The sequence below is a fragment of the Remersonia thermophila genome, chromosome 1, assembly GCF_042764415.1.
Source record: "Remersonia thermophila strain ATCC 22073 chromosome 1, whole genome shotgun sequence".
NCBI lineage: Eukaryota > Fungi > Ascomycota > Sordariomycetes > Sordariales > Chaetomiaceae > Remersonia > Remersonia thermophila.
The window spans coordinates 1,381,254-1,395,988 of NC_092217.1; the positions used below are offsets into that span (position 1 = coordinate 1,381,254).

The 14,735-nt window shown below is 61.4% G+C and overlaps 3 protein-coding genes across 3 annotated transcripts; 2 read left to right on the forward strand and 1 right to left on the reverse strand.

Annotated features, from left to right (window-relative positions):
• Positions 1 to 1,230: 1,230 nt before the first annotated feature.
• Positions 1,231 to 3,177, forward strand: VTJ83DRAFT_396 (uncharacterized protein; the record flags this gene model as incomplete). Its single annotated transcript, XM_071010395.1, has 1 exon — positions 1,231 to 3,177. One exon carries the CDS (start codon positions 1,231 to 1,233, stop codon positions 3,175 to 3,177), a length of 1,947 nt encoding a protein of 648 aa, XP_070869749.1.
• Positions 3,178 to 4,287: 1,110 nt separating this feature from the next.
• Positions 4,288 to 6,264, reverse strand: VTJ83DRAFT_397 (uncharacterized protein; the record flags this gene model as incomplete). Its single annotated transcript, XM_071010406.1, has 5 exons — positions 4,288 to 4,364; positions 4,436 to 5,254; positions 5,335 to 5,744; positions 5,815 to 6,069; positions 6,164 to 6,264. The coding sequence occupies 5 exons, from the start codon at positions 6,262 to 6,264 to the stop codon at positions 4,288 to 4,290; spliced, it is 1,662 nt and encodes a 553-aa protein (XP_070869750.1).
• Positions 6,265 to 10,577: 4,313 nt separating this feature from the next.
• VTJ83DRAFT_398 (uncharacterized protein) lies at positions 10,578 to 14,574 on the forward strand (the record flags this gene model as incomplete). The annotated part of the gene is made up of 4 exons (XM_071010417.1): positions 10,578 to 10,580; positions 10,707 to 13,738; positions 13,795 to 14,036; positions 14,192 to 14,574. The coding sequence occupies 4 exons, from the start codon at positions 10,578 to 10,580 to the stop codon at positions 14,572 to 14,574; spliced, it is 3,660 nt and encodes a 1,219-aa protein (XP_070869751.1).
• Positions 14,575 to 14,735: the final 161 nt, after the last annotated feature.

Here is a 14,735-nt window from a genome sequence, read left to right on the forward strand (position 1 = left end):
CTTCAGCAAGTCAACAAGTCCACCGATCCGTGACTTTGGTGGTTTGGTGGGTTGGTGGTGGATGGAAGTTGTGGAAAAGGTGGGGTGGGGTTGGTGGAATTGCGGGCAGTTCCAGGTTCGGGATGGGGAAGCGTTGCGGATAGGGCGGGGCAGCAGCCAACACCGCAAACAGGAGACGCGACCTAGGTACCTACCTACTTACCTAGGTAAGGTACCAACTTTCCAGGTTGGGGTTGTCTCCACTGCTCGTGAGAGAGACCTAAGGTACGGGACCGTTGTGAATCCCGGCGCCAGTGGTCCCTTGCGGTAGGTACCCAGGGAGGGAGAGGTACCGACCTGAGCTTGGAGAGCTTCCAGTGGAGGTGGTTTGTTGAAACGGGGTTTGCAACACAAACATACTTCCTCAGCCTCCCACCTTTTCGTATCGGTTCCATGTCAACGATGGAAGATGAAATCTAAGATGTCTGATAGTATTTGATGGTGACTTGCTGGACATGAGAAAAAAGTAATACAATGGGACAACCACAGCAACCCCCTGAGCCTCCGATGCAGGCAATACGTATAAGTCACTCGGGGTAACTTGCGCTTGTCAAGCAACCTAGGTATGTCATGGTGGTATTGAGGATGCGTTTCCAAGGGATAGGTATACCTTGTGAATGCATTCCATGCTCTCAATGGGAAATAGAGAATAGGAAAAATGGAAAACGGAAATAGAAACTGGTCAAACACAGTACAAATGTTGGACCCCCCATGCCTTGCCCTGGAATCGTTGTGTCAAGGGGGTTTGGTGAAATCGGTCTTGTTCAAGTCCACTGCCCAGTCCCCCCCAGATTGGGGAAATCGTGGGTCCCTGCGCTCTCCCACTGCCTTGACTGACCCCCTGTCGCCCGCCTGAAAACAATGACCCATGCCAAGCTCCAGGCAGTGCAGGCCAGGTCGTTCAGGTCGGGTCCCGTCTTCTGTTGTTTCACACGCGCGCACCCTCCGTGCGACCTGCAACCTCGGCATTCTCCCGGCTCCACGTCGGGCCCGGCGCTTCGGCTCAAGTCATCTCCAACTCCAGCTCATCCATCACTACTTCGCACACCACAACCACATCACATCCACCTCCGTCACCTCATGCCATTGAATTCCTTCGTCCGTTCTTGGCCCGACAAGAATGCACCATAATCCTGTTGGAATTGGTTCCATTCGCTCCCTGTTCCGTTCCATCTAGATGACGCCGACGCCATGACCGACTCATCCCCCAAACCACCGCCCGCGAATGGCGCCGCCGCTGGCGTCCCCGTCGTCCCCAGGCCAGACACGATCCCGGCTCCTCCTGCTCCAACCACATCAATAACACCAACGCCAACGTCAACATCAACGCCGGTAGCAGCTCCTGCACCTGCGCCTGCGCCAGCTCCTGCGCCTGTACCACCACCGACACCTGCAGTGCTACTAGCATCACCACCATCGCCATCAACAGCCCTATCAACACCAACGCCAACACCCGCGAAACCACCTACAACCACCACCGCCCCCACACCAACTCCCACCGATATCACCACGACAAACACCTTTGCCCAAGCCCAACAGCGCCTGGCCGCCCGCCGTCGCGCCCGCGAGGCCGAGACCGCCGCCCAGGTCGCCGCCCAGCAGTCCGCTTCCCACCTCCGCTCCCGCCTCGCCGCCTCCCAGTCCCCTCTCGTCCGCCGCCTCGGCAGCTCGGCCTTTGCCCTTTGGGACGCCATTTCGTCCCGCGAAGGCACCCGTCCTGCCTTCCGCGTCGGCCAGGTCGACGCCGAGCTTCTCGACGAAGAGCTTCTCGAGCTTCTGCGCGGCCAGGTCGGCGATGCCCTGCGCTACTTCAACACCTCGCCCGGCGGCGGCGGCGGCGGCGGCGGCAACTCCCGCGACAACGCGCTCCTCCACGACTGGGACGCCGAGATCTCGCTGGCCCTCCGCGCCGTGCTCTTCAAGCTGACCGTCTGGGACCACGACGCCACCTACGGCGCCGCCCTCCAAAACCTCAAGTACACCGACGCCCGCCGCTCCGGCCCGGCCCTCGTGCCCCCGTCCCGCGGCCAAAAGGCCGCCTACGGCTTCATCACCGTCTTCGGCCGCTACCTGTGGGCCAAGTGGGAGGACTGGCTCATCGAGCGCGCCGACGACGCCGACAGCTCCCGGGCCGTCCGCCGCCTGTCGCGCTGGACCTCGGCCCTCTCCACCCTCCACGCCACCGCCGCCCTCGCTTCTTTCCTCGTCTTCCTCGTCCGCGGCCGCTACCGCACCCTCCTCGACCGCCTGCTCAAGATGCGCCTCGCCCCTCCCACCAGCCAGATCAGCCGCGAGGTCTCGTTTGAGTACCTCAACCGCCAGCTGGTCTGGCACGCCTTCACCGAGTTCCTCCTCTTCCTCCTCCCGCTCGTCGGCATCAACCGCTGGCGCCGCTGGCTCGCCCGCGCCTGGCGCCGCACCAAAAAGATCATGTCCGCCGGCGCCGCCGCCAGCCCGGACGGCGCCGGCGAAGTCCAGGAGAAGAAGGGCGAGCTCCACTTCCTGCCCGAGCGCACCTGCGCCATCTGCTACCACGACCAGACCAACGCCGCCGCCGCCGCCGCCGCCACCGGCGAGAGCGGCCTCGGCGCCGGCGGCCCTTCGGGGACGGCGGCGGGCGTCGTCGGCTCGGCCGCCACCGACGTGACCAACCCGTACGAGGCCATCCCCTGCGGCTGCGTCTACTGCTTCGTGTGCCTCGCCACGCGCGTCGAGCGCGAGGAGGGCGACGGGTGGCCCTGCCTGCGGTGCGGCGAGACGGTCAAGGAGTGCAAGCCCTGGAGCGGCGACGTGCTCGAGCCCGAGGAGCCTAGGTCGCCCGCCCCCAAGACGGTCGCGTTCGCCGACGAGGTGCGGGCCATCTCGGAATCCGGGGTCGACGACGACGAAGAAGAGACCGCGGAGGTGGAGCGGTCGGTGGTGGTGGTGGAGGCGGAGGATGGAGAGGAGAGCGCCGAGGAAAGGAGCGCCGAGGAGGAGGAGGACGAGGACGAGGGAATCGCGCAGACGTCTGGTCGCAATCAGGAGGAGGAGGATGACGACGAGCATGGGGAGCACGATGACATGGGAGGGTCCGAGTCGGACGATTACGAGGCCGAGGAGGACGAGCTTGGGGAGGACTTGGAGGAGAGCGGTTAGGTGCTTTGTTGCTCGACGGCGGGGTGGCCAGGACGTGTGAACGGGGGGTTGGAAGTGTACAAACAACCGACGGCTTTTTGGAGCTTATAACCTTTGGTGTAAAGCCAGCATCCTTTTTAATTTTTGAACCTGTATCCATGGCAATACATTGTTACTGTTGACAACCGCATGTGCGGCCACACCACACGAGAAGAGAGCAGCGTACCTCATCTAAATGTAGCTCAAGCAACCCCTTTCTTTTCTTGCTTTCTTTTTTTTTTTTTTTTTTTTTCATCGATTACCGAAACAACGCAACCCGATCGGATCATCTGCCATGACCTCCCACCGACGAACCAAAACCTACCAGTGCTCTCACGCTCGCCATCCACATGCACGTTTCATACGTACCGAAACAAGGTGTACGCACGCAGTACACACGCAGGGGGGACATATATGCCTGATGTCCACACGGGAGAGAGAAAAAAAGAGGTATATATTCTGCCGCCGCGATCCTAAGCCGCAAGCAATGCAAAAGGGCTGTATAAGAAAAAAGAGCTGTCCGCGTATGTACTATATATGTACTACTCTCCCCCGGCTTCCCAGCGCATGGTATATCCAAACAGGACGATCCACCAATAAAAAACAAAAAAAAACAAAAAAGAAGCTTTCGCCCGTTTTCGCTTGTTCCTAACACCCCCTTTCTTCTCCCCCTGACAGACAGCTAGATAGGAAATCCCGAAAACAAGAGACAGGTGTGCGAGGTGTGTGATGTAAGGTGTGTGATGTGGAGGGAGGGACATCTTCGGTCTGTCATTGACGGCTCTCAACGACCCCGAGACAGGAGGGCTGGGGGCGCGGGCCGGGGGCACCGAGGCCCGGTCACTACACACACCCTACGTCTGGCCGGTCTTGTTTGCTTGTGCACCTGCCCCGAGCTCTCAACTCAGCAACAGCAACCCTCGCTCCCCTCAAACGCTTGGAGAGCAGAGAGAACCTCAACACGAGCAGGCTGAACGGCCCCCATCGCAAACGGTGAGACCAATGCAAGTCAAACGTGGAAAACAGGGATGCGCGCAAAAAATCCGGCTTGTTGACAGGACATGGCTCGTGATTATCGAAAGGTATGTACAATTAAAAGTGTTCTTTCCAGAAGCGGAAGTTGACCTCACGAGAGGTGGCCGTCTTGCACGCCTTCTTGATGTCGCGAGCTGTTGAGGAGGAAAAAAGTCAGTGACTGGACATCTTAGACAAGAAAAAAGAAAAAGAAAAAAAAACTCACCGGCAGCCGACGGCCCGCAAAAGTACACACCCACGGTCGTGCGCACGTTGGTCTCGAGCCCGTTGAGGTAAGTCCGGTCGATGATGCCGTCGCGCATGCTCGTGAAGATCTTGAGGAAGTTGGGGCGGCCAAAGTTGGTGCGCGACTTGAGCTCCGTCAGGGGGTCAACCTCCATGCCGACGCTGTTGAGCACAATGTTCTGGGCCGTGTCCACGTCGAGCCTCTGCGTCAGGTACGTGTGGATCCGCAGGAACTCGACGCCGCTGCTGCCCGGGATCCGGGCCGCCTCGGTCGACTGCTGCTCGAGCGACGACAGCAGGGTCTGGAACCACTCGAACGAGGTCGTGTCCTTGCACACCCAGATGAACTCGACGCGGCGCAGGCGGGTCGGCGGGTTCGGGCTGTTGCGGAGGTGCCAGATGTTCTTGAGGATGGACGCCCAGGGGGTCACGCCGATGCCGGTGCCGATGAGCACGGCGATCTCGTTCTCAAACACGTCCTCGGCGGGCGCGCCGTAGGGGCCGTCGATGCGGAGGGCGGGCATGTCCTGGCCGTTCTTGAGCGCCACGTCGTACATGCCCATGGGGTCGATGTTGTCGTAGAGCTTGCTCTGGGCGGGGCCGGCGCCGACGCGGTTGCCGAGAGCCTTGGTGAAATCGCCGACCTGGCGGATGTGCACCGAGACGTACGGGTCGTGAGGGCACGACGTGATGGTGAACGGATGCCACTGGTACTTGGAGACCTCGGGCACCTGCAGGAAGAGCCACTGGCCGGCCTTGTACTTGAACGAGGGCTTCTGGAACTGGATCTCGACCACGTCTGCAGCGAGGCAGCGGGGTTAGCCTAGCACAGCCCACGGATGATGCGCCGAGAGAAGGCGGGCGCAAGCGGAGGCTTACCATAGGGATGCCTGACGACGCGAGTGATCTTGGTCGTGCGCAGGGCGCGGACCTCGCGGTACAGGCGCTCAAACAGGTACATGCCGCCGGTGAAAAGCTCCCAACGCCAACCCAGGTAGCCGAGGCAGTGGTCCCAGAACTCCTTGCCGGCGAAGGGCGAGGGGGACTCGACGGTATCGCGCACGAAGCAACCGAGGGTGTGGGTGTAGAGGGCCAGGAAGAAGGGGATGAAGAGGTGGTGCGTGTACCAGAAGGTCTCGAACGACTGCTGGCGGATGCGGTGGTGGGCGGTCGTGTACATCAGGAGCATGCACAGGAGCATGACGTGACCCGTGATGCCACCGGGCTGCGCGTAGTGGATGTGCAGGGCCAAGACGTTGCGGACCTGGGTCTTCTCGACATTGTAGAAGCTGTGATGCGTGCATGTTAGCCAAGGGCCCCTTGGCCAGGTCGCAAACGACCGAGAAAGCAAACACCTACTTGACGTAGTGGCCGAGGGTGTGGAGGATGGTGAAGAGCAGCATGGCATAGGCGAGCTGGCGGTGCATCCAGAGGTTTTCGTCAAGCGGAAGCCACCTGATCTTGGGGCGGATCCATCGCATGACGGTCCGGCAGACCGGAAGGAGGATGAGCATGCCATCGACGCTCAACACCAACCCTGCACCACGCGAGATCCAGACCGAGTACTGGAGCAGGTTCAGGGGCGCCAGGCGCGGATCGTTCTTTTGCTTGATCCTGTTCGCGTTTGTCAGCCTCGGAGTCCCCAGCGATGATCATGTCCCCCCTTTCTTCTTTTCTGTCGCCAGGCCACCCTTCGTTTCTTACTCACCATCCATAGGCGAAGAGACCCCAGTGAAGCCCCCAGAACAGGACGTGGAAGATGAGCTTCTGCGCCGTGAATTGCTTCTTCAACAGCTCGACCCACGACATCTTGGCGACGAATTCCCCCTCTTAATTCCCCACAAAGAGTTTCAAGTGAAATGAAACCAAAAAATGTCGACCCGCGACGGAAGTGATCTTGGGCTCTCGAAGCGATCGGATCGGCTGGGCGGCGGCGATGCGGTCTGCAAAAGGTGAAGGCCGACCGGTATTCCAACGTCGGTATTACGATGTATGTATGCGTGCGTGGGTGTTGTATCGAGTCGCGTAGCCGTTCCCAAAAAAACCCAACGCACCAAAATAAAGGCCGAACGGAAGACTTGGTCGGAGCCCGAAGCCGGCGAGAATCGAACAAGGGAGCGATCACAAAAGAATGGTCTGAGCCAGCAGCAACAAAAAAAAGAGAAGAAGTGAAATGAAGGACTAGGATGAGAGAGGCGCTCGCGGAAACGAGGGTCTTCTCAAGGATGTGGTCTGCCTCGCCGGGTCAAAGGAGAGGAGGAGAGGTGGGTGAAGGAGGGAAAAGAGGAAAAGAGAGGGCGAGAGGAGGGCAAGCCGAGATGATGTGCGGCGAAAAAAGCTAGGTCATAAGAGAGAGGAACCACACCCCCCTCCAAACGATGACCACCCCCCTAGTGAGCGCCGAGCGGCTAGCGATCGGATGATGTAACGCGGGCTCCTCCTCCTTGTCCGGGAGACCACCGCTGCAACCCGGACGCAGGCGAAGAATGGATGCAACGGCAGCGCCGGCGGGAGTCCTGGGCTCTCCTGCTCTTCCCCCCGATCCGAGCGGCTCGTGAGTGGCGCGAGTGGCCCAGGGATGCGGAAGGATAGGTTAGGCTTTGAAACCTCCAAACAACGGCCCCGGCAGCCGCCAACCGTCCTGGGGATGTTCGTCTTGTTCAGCAAGAATTTTTTTTTTGGGGGGGGGGAGGGGAGAGCGTTATGCGAGACGCGGCAGGCCACTCTGGAGGCCGGGGTGGGCAGGACGAGGACCGATGAGGACGGGGACGACGGCGAGGACGAGGACGAGGACGATGGGGTGGGAGAGAGTGTGTCGAAGGTGGACCGACGGATGTTGGATGAGGAGGGATGGAGCCGGTACTGCAGATCAGACAGACGAGCCGTTTTTGCGGCTGCCAGGTCTGTGTCAAAGATTTCCGGGGGCTTTCCCTCGACGGCGGCCCCCCGTGGCGGGTGGTGCGAGGAGGGAGTTGAGACGACGCGTGTTAGAGACGCTTTGACGGAGGGGACTCCAAGGCGACCTCCTTGATGTTTCGAAATGGCAGGGGTTGGGGTGGTTTCGCGGGGACGAGCACGAGCTAAGCAAGGTACACGACTAATAACGTACCGACAAGGCGAGGTGCGGCACCGGCTCGGAAAAAGAGACACAAGACAAACAAAACACACAATTCGGTGGAAGCTTGGGAAGCCCGGCTGGGTTTGCCTCAATGTATGTATGTTCCATGATGAAGATGCCAAAAAGGACATGCGGCGGCGCGGGGAGGTTTTGTGCGGACGTGCAGCGAGCCAACAATAGCGAGACGAGCTTCGTCGTTGAAGTCGCAGAGCCAAGACTTTTGCTGGGCGCTTAAGAGCAGGGGAGAGCGGCGACTCACACCATTCGGGGCCGGAGCCAGGGGACGCTAGTCTGCTTTAGGTAACAGGCCTAGTGCCGGGGGACCAATCAGAGACCAAGGACTTTTAGACTCGGCGCTTGGCGGCCTTAGCTTCAGGTCGGCCCCGGCTTCACTTCACACAGGCCCGCCTTCGGCACACTGCAGCTCCGAATCGAATCGTGGTCGTCGTCGATGGCGGGGAGGGAGAGAAAGAGAGAGGCTGTCGAAACTGACGCTCATCACAAGCCTTGCTTGGACCATGCCTCACAGGAGAATGGGCGGCGGCACCTCCATTCCCAAGAGCATGGCTCCACTACACCTCCCCAGTGGGCCGATGCCCAGAGACGCCCGGCTCTTCCATGCATCGAATGCCATGCATGTTGGCGATTGCGGTAGGTTTTGTTTGCTGTCTCTGCCTTGTCTCTGCCTTGGCAGGGCCCTTCTCTGCAGACGCAGTACACCGAGACCAACCCACGGATGCTCCCGAGACCACGGTCGCCGCCAGGAACCACGCGGCTGTGGATGGGATGGACAGGACCAGCGGAGCCAAGGCGAGGGACGCAGCGGACAACCACGAGCGAGACGGGAACATGAGGCGGTTGGCACGCCTTTCAACCCGTGGCTGTCTCTTCTTCCGGTCAACAAGCAGAGGAAGAATCGCATCTCAAGGCATGGTGCTCCATACATCCACGACCCTGTCGTCGGCGATGTGAACGTCAAAGACGCATGCATCCAACTCCACTTCAGACGACGGCTCAGCCCGTGCCGGTTCTGGGAACCACGCTCCGAAACGAGGGCTAAACTTTAACATGGTAAGCGGGACCATCACAGGCCTCATTGGCCGGCTTTCCCCCTCGACAATGCTGCTGGGATGGGTGCGAGGCCTGATGAGGCCATACATACTGTAGCATACAAGTACCCGCGGCACAAGGCTGTCAGGCTCCTGTTGTTTCTCCCGACATGCTCGCGAAGCCAGGAATCTCGGTGCGTTTGAAACGGGGTTGGCAGGGGGGAAAAACCAATGGCACGATCGGTCGAAGCATCGTTGGGAGATGCGCTTCTCTTGTTCCTCATGACTCTCATGTCTTTTTTGTTCCCCTTGCCCTACGTACAGCTTTGTGCGACCGAGCCCGACGTTTGTTGAGCGATGCCCGGGCCCCGGTAGCATCCGGTTTCGAGGGTGAGACGTCAGGATCGAAACATTATGGGAGCTGAATGCCCGCCTTGTGGGGGGGGGGGGAGGGAGGGAGGGAGGAGGAGGAGGAGGAAAGCAACGGGAAGCTTAGCTCCATCCCAGGGTGGCCCAGGTTCCATATCTCCAAGTGTGCTGGCACTTAACAAGCTCTTTGGAGGGGCCTGCATAAAGGAGTCGAGTCCCAGGCCTCTGGGTCCTTGATGACACTTGCCATTGCACTAGATGACCTTGAGCGGTTGTTGGCATCCGGGAGACAGATAAGGTACATAAGCTGGGCCCTCCGCTCCACACTAGGTACCTATTCGTGGAATCCCTTTGTACTGTGTATATGAGCTCAACTACAATACCTGACGCTAGCTCAGGTACACAAGGCTGCCGTCTCTCCCTACACCGCAGGTGGTGGGTCTAAGCGTCCAAGTATTGTTCAAGGCTCTTCTCTTGGAACCTAAGCATATCTACACAGCCTCAAAGAAGTGACATTCCAATGCCGAGAGGCGCCTCGTCCATCCCCCAAAGCCCTCTGAACATACACACATGTACACAGTACACAGTAGGCGCATCAGGGATCCAGGGACAGAGCAGGATCAAGCTCCAGCTGTTAGTTCTGCCGTGGCGTTGTTGCTGGTAGCCGATGCATCCGGGATGGAAGCCCACACCGATGCTGTGCAATGAGCAGGCAACTTCATCGGTAGGCAACAGTACCAGAATGAGTCAGCATGGAAAGACGACAAAAGCTCTTTGCATTCTGCGTCGTCTCGATGTCTCCATGGGCTATGGGCTTCGGCAGCCTCGGGGGGGGGCGCATGTGGCTGACGCGTGCATTGTGGCGGAGGCCCGGCTCTCCCCCCCTCCCCCCCATTTCCCATTGGCCGAGATGACGGGTTCGTCTTTCCCCCTCTGGGCTCCCTTGCCCCACCAATTTCCCATCGGGATGGGCAAGCGGGATTGCCTTTCGTCACCGAACCGTTAACGTGCTGTTAGGTTACCCGTTAGTTACCAGCTCAGTTACCAGTTACGGGGGTACCAGTTACGATTACGGGGGGGGCAACGTCCAGGTCAGGCACCGTCTCGACACGGGAACGGGAACTTGCACCATCCACCTCGCCATCTTCACCTCAACTCTCACCTCGACTCTCTCCCCTCGACTCTTCCCCCCTCAACTCCCCTCAGGGCGACCTCGCGGTGAACTCACGGCACCCTCGCCCAATTCGTGACCCTCTCATCCCCCCCCCCCCCCCCCCCCCCCGGCATTGCTCCCCGGCGCAGCCAATGCCCGAATCCCCGACGTAATCTCAGAGCGGCACATTCTCCTCCCCTCCCACCTCCGTACCATCGCGAGACCTCGACCGGAGTTCCCCTCCGCCCCCTCTCTCCCACTCGACCGACTCTCTGCTGTCCCTTCGCTCTCGACCCCTCCCCGCCCTTCAGCGTTGTCGGACCTCCGGATCGCGGCAACAGCTCCAACGCCGACTTCCACCATCTCCATCACGCTATCCCCCCGCGAGTGGCCGGTGTTGCTGGATACATAACACGCGCATGACGGGCCCGCCATGGTGAGACCCTCCGAGCATCCTCCTCCTCCTCCTCCTCTTCCTCTTCCTCCTCCGAGAGCCGCAAAGATTCCTTGTTGGTAGGAAGTGGAACAGTTTGGCTGATGTGGGCGCCTTTCTCTTCCCCAGGGTATAACTCGACGTGCAAAAGACAAGGCCGCCCGGGCCGAGCGCGGCGGCGGCGGCGGCGAGTCCGGCTCCGGCAAGAGCAAGCCCAAGAAGGCCACCTTTGACACCACCAAGAAGAAGGAGATTGGCGTGTCCGACCTGACGCTCCTCCGCACCGTCTCCAACGAAGCCATCAACGAGAACCTCAAGAAGCGCTTCGAAGGCGGCGAGATCTACACCTACATCGGCCATGTGCTCGTCTCGGTCAACCCCTTCCGCGACCTGGGCATCTACACGGACCAGGTCCTCCAGAGCTACCGCGGCAAGAACCGCCTCGAGATGCCCCCCCACGTCTTCGCCATCGCCGAGTCGGCCTACTACAACATGAAGGCCTACCGCGACAACCAGTGCGTCATCATCTCGGGCGAGTCGGGTGCCGGCAAGACCGAGGCCGCCAAGCGGATCATGCAGTACATCGCCAACGTGTCGGGCGGCGCCGAAGGGAGCGACATCCAGCAGATCAAGGACATGGTCCTGGCCACCAACCCGCTGCTCGAGTCCTTCGGCAACGCAAAGACGCTGCGCAACAACAACTCTTCGCGCTTCGGCAAGTACCTGCAGATCCACTTCAACGCCCAGGGCGAGCCCGTCGGCGCCGACATCACAAACTACCTGCTGGAAAAGTCGCGCGTCGTCGGCCAGATCAGCAACGAGCGCAACTTTCACATCTTTTACCAGTTCACCAAGGGCGCCTCGCAGCGCTACCGCGAGTCGTTTGGCGTCCAGAAGCCCGAGACGTACATCTACACGAGCCGCTCCAAGTGCCTCGACGTGGACGGCATCGACGATCTGGCCGAGTTCCAGGACACCCTCAACGCCATGAAGGTCATCGGCCTGACCCAGGCCGAGCAGGACAGCATCTTCCGCATGCTCGCCGCCGTCCTGTGGACCGGCAACCTCGTCTTCCGCGAGGACGACAACGGCTACGCCGCCGTCTCGGACCAGTCCGTCGTCGACTTCCTCGCCTACCTCCTCGAGGTCGACCCGGCCCGCCTCGTCCACGCCATCACCATCCGCGTCCTGACGCCGCGCAGCGGCGAGGTCATCGAGTCCCCGGCCAACGTCGCCCAGGCCACCGCCATCCGCGACGCCCTCGCCAAGGCCATCTACAACAACCTGTTCGACTGGATCGTCGAGCGCATCAACCAGTCGCTGCGCGCCCGCCAGGCCACCGCCAACACCATCGGCATCCTCGACATCTACGGCTTCGAGATCTTTGAGCGCAACAGCTTCGAGCAGCTGTGCATCAACTACGTCAACGAGAAGCTGCAGCAGATCTTCATCCAGCTGACCCTCAAGGCCGAGCAGGAGGAGTACGCCCGCGAGCAGATCAAGTGGACCCCCATCAAGTACTTTGACAACAAGATCGTCTGCGACCTCATCGAGTCGACCCGCCCGCCCGGCATCTTCGCCGCCATGAAGGACGCCACCAAGACGGCCCACGCCGACCCGGCCGCCTGCGACCGCACCTTCATGCAGAGCATCAACGGCATGTCGAACCCGCACCTGACGGCCCGCCAGGGCGGCTTCATCATCAAGCACTACGCCGGCGACGTGACGTACGCGGTGGACGGCATCACCGACAAGAACAAGGACCAGCTGCTCAAGGGCGTCCTCAACCTGGTCCAGGCCAGCCAAAACAAGTTCCTCCACGTCCTCTTCCCCCACCAGGTCGACAACGACAACCGCAAGCAGCCGCCCTCGGCCGGCGACCGTATCAAGACGTCGGCCAACGCCCTCGTCGACACCCTCATGAAGTGCCAGCCCTCGTACATCCGCACCATCAAGCCCAACGAGAACAAGTCGCCCGCCGAGTACAACGTGCCCAACGTCCTCCACCAGATCAAGTACCTCGGCCTGCAGGAGAACGTGCGCATCCGCCGCGCCGGCTTCGCGTACCGGCAGTCGTTTGAAAAGTTTGTCGACCGCTTCTTCCTCCTGTCGCCCGCCACCTCGTACGCCGGCGAGTACACGTGGCAGGGCACCTACGAGGCCGCCGTCCGGCAGATCCTCAAGGACACGAGCATCCCCCAGGAGGAGTGGCAGCTGGGCGTCACCAAGGCCTTCATCAAGTCCCCCGAGACCCTCTTCGCCCTCGAGCACATGCGCGACCGCTACTGGCACAACATGGCCACCCGCATCCAGCGCATGTGGCGCGCCTACCTGGCCTACCGCGCCGAGGCCGCCACCCGCATCCAGCGCTTCTGGCGCAAGAAGCGCACCGGCGCCGAGTTCCTCAAGCTCCGCGACGAGGGCCACCGCGTCCTGGGCGGCCGCAAGGAGCGCCGCCGCATGAGCCTGCTGGGCTCGCGCCGCTTCCTCGGCGACTACCTGGGCATCAACGCGAGCGCGGGGCCCGGCGCCCAGGTCCGCAACGCCATCCAGCTCGGCAGCAACGAGCGCGCCGTCTTCTCGTGCCGCGGCGAGATCCTCGAGGCCAAGTTTGGCCGCTCCAGCAAGCCGAGCCCGCGCATCCTCATCGTCACCAACTCCAAGTACTACATCGTGGCGCAGGTGCTGGGCGCCAACAACCAGGTCCAGATCCTCGTCGAGCGCTCCATCCCCCTCGGCGCCATCAAGTTCGTCGGCACGTCCTCGTGCCGCGACGACTGGTTCTCGCTGGGCGTCGGCTCCCCGCAGGAGGCCGACCCCCTGCTCAACTGCGTCTTCAAGACGGAAATGTTTACCCACATGAAGCGCGTCATGCCGGGCGGCTTCGATTTGCGCGTCGGCCAGACCATCGAGTACGCCAAGAAGCCCGGCAAGATGCAGATCGTCAAGGTGCTCAAGGACGCGCCCACCCCGATCGACTTTTACAAGAGCGGCGCCGTCCACACCCAGCAGGGCGAGGACCCCAGCTCCACCTCCAAGCCGACCCCGAAGGGCAAGCCCATGCCCCCGAGGCCCATCACCAAGGGGAAGCTCATCAAGCCCGGCGGCCCCGGCGGTCGTCCGTCGAGGGTCGCCGCCAACCGCACCCCGCAGCCAAGGCCGTCCGCCGGGCTTCCCAGCGCTGCCGCCACCACCCCGCCGCCGCCGCGTCGTCAAGACCAGTTCCGCGACCGCAACCCGCAGCGGCGGCGGCGGCGGCGGCGACAACCACCACGCTTCCGTCGCACACGCGGCAGGCGTCCAACTCGTCGGTGCGGGCGCCGCCGCCACCACCACCCGCGGCGGCGGCCAAGCCCAAGATCATGGCCAAGGTGCTTTATGATTTCAACGGGCAGCGGGAGAACGAGATGTCGATCAAGGCCGGGCAGGTGATTGAGATTGTGCAAAAGGAGAATAATGGTATGTTGGCCTCTTCACCACCCACCCCCACCCCTTTTTTTCCCCTTGCCCCCCCTCCCCACGCCGCTACCACCACCACCACCACCACCACCACCCGACACGCACGCATGTACGTACGGACATGACCCATTTCTCTCTTCTAACAAACCAAACAGGCTGGTGGCTCGCCAAGGTCGGCGCAACCCAAGCGTGGGTCCCCGCCGCCTACGTCGAGGAACAGGCCCCGCCCCCACCCCCACCCGCCGTCGCCGCTCGCCCGCCGCCCCCGCCGCCGCCGTCCTCCAACGGCGCGGCGGCGGCGGCGGCTGCGAAACCCAAGCCGGCGGCCCCGCAGCCGCCGGCGAAGCGGCCCACGGTGAGCAAGAAGCCCGGGGCGGCGGCGACGCTCCAGGCCCGGGACTCGGGCATGAGCCTCAACGGGGCGGATTCGTCACGGAGCAACACGCCGACGCCGAGCCTGGCGGGGAGCCTGGCGGACGCGCTGCTGGCGAGGAAGAACGCGATGCAGAAGCGGGACGAGGCGGATGATGATTGGTGACATCTATACGCAGGTGGCATATTATATCTCAGATGATGAGGAGGGAGAGAGGAGGGGAGTGAGGCTGTGTTTAAGGGGGAGGGTGTGGTTAGACACCTGATTTGGGAGCTGCGTTTTTTTTGTTGATTAGATCATCTTGGTTTCCCTTCTTAGATGATGGG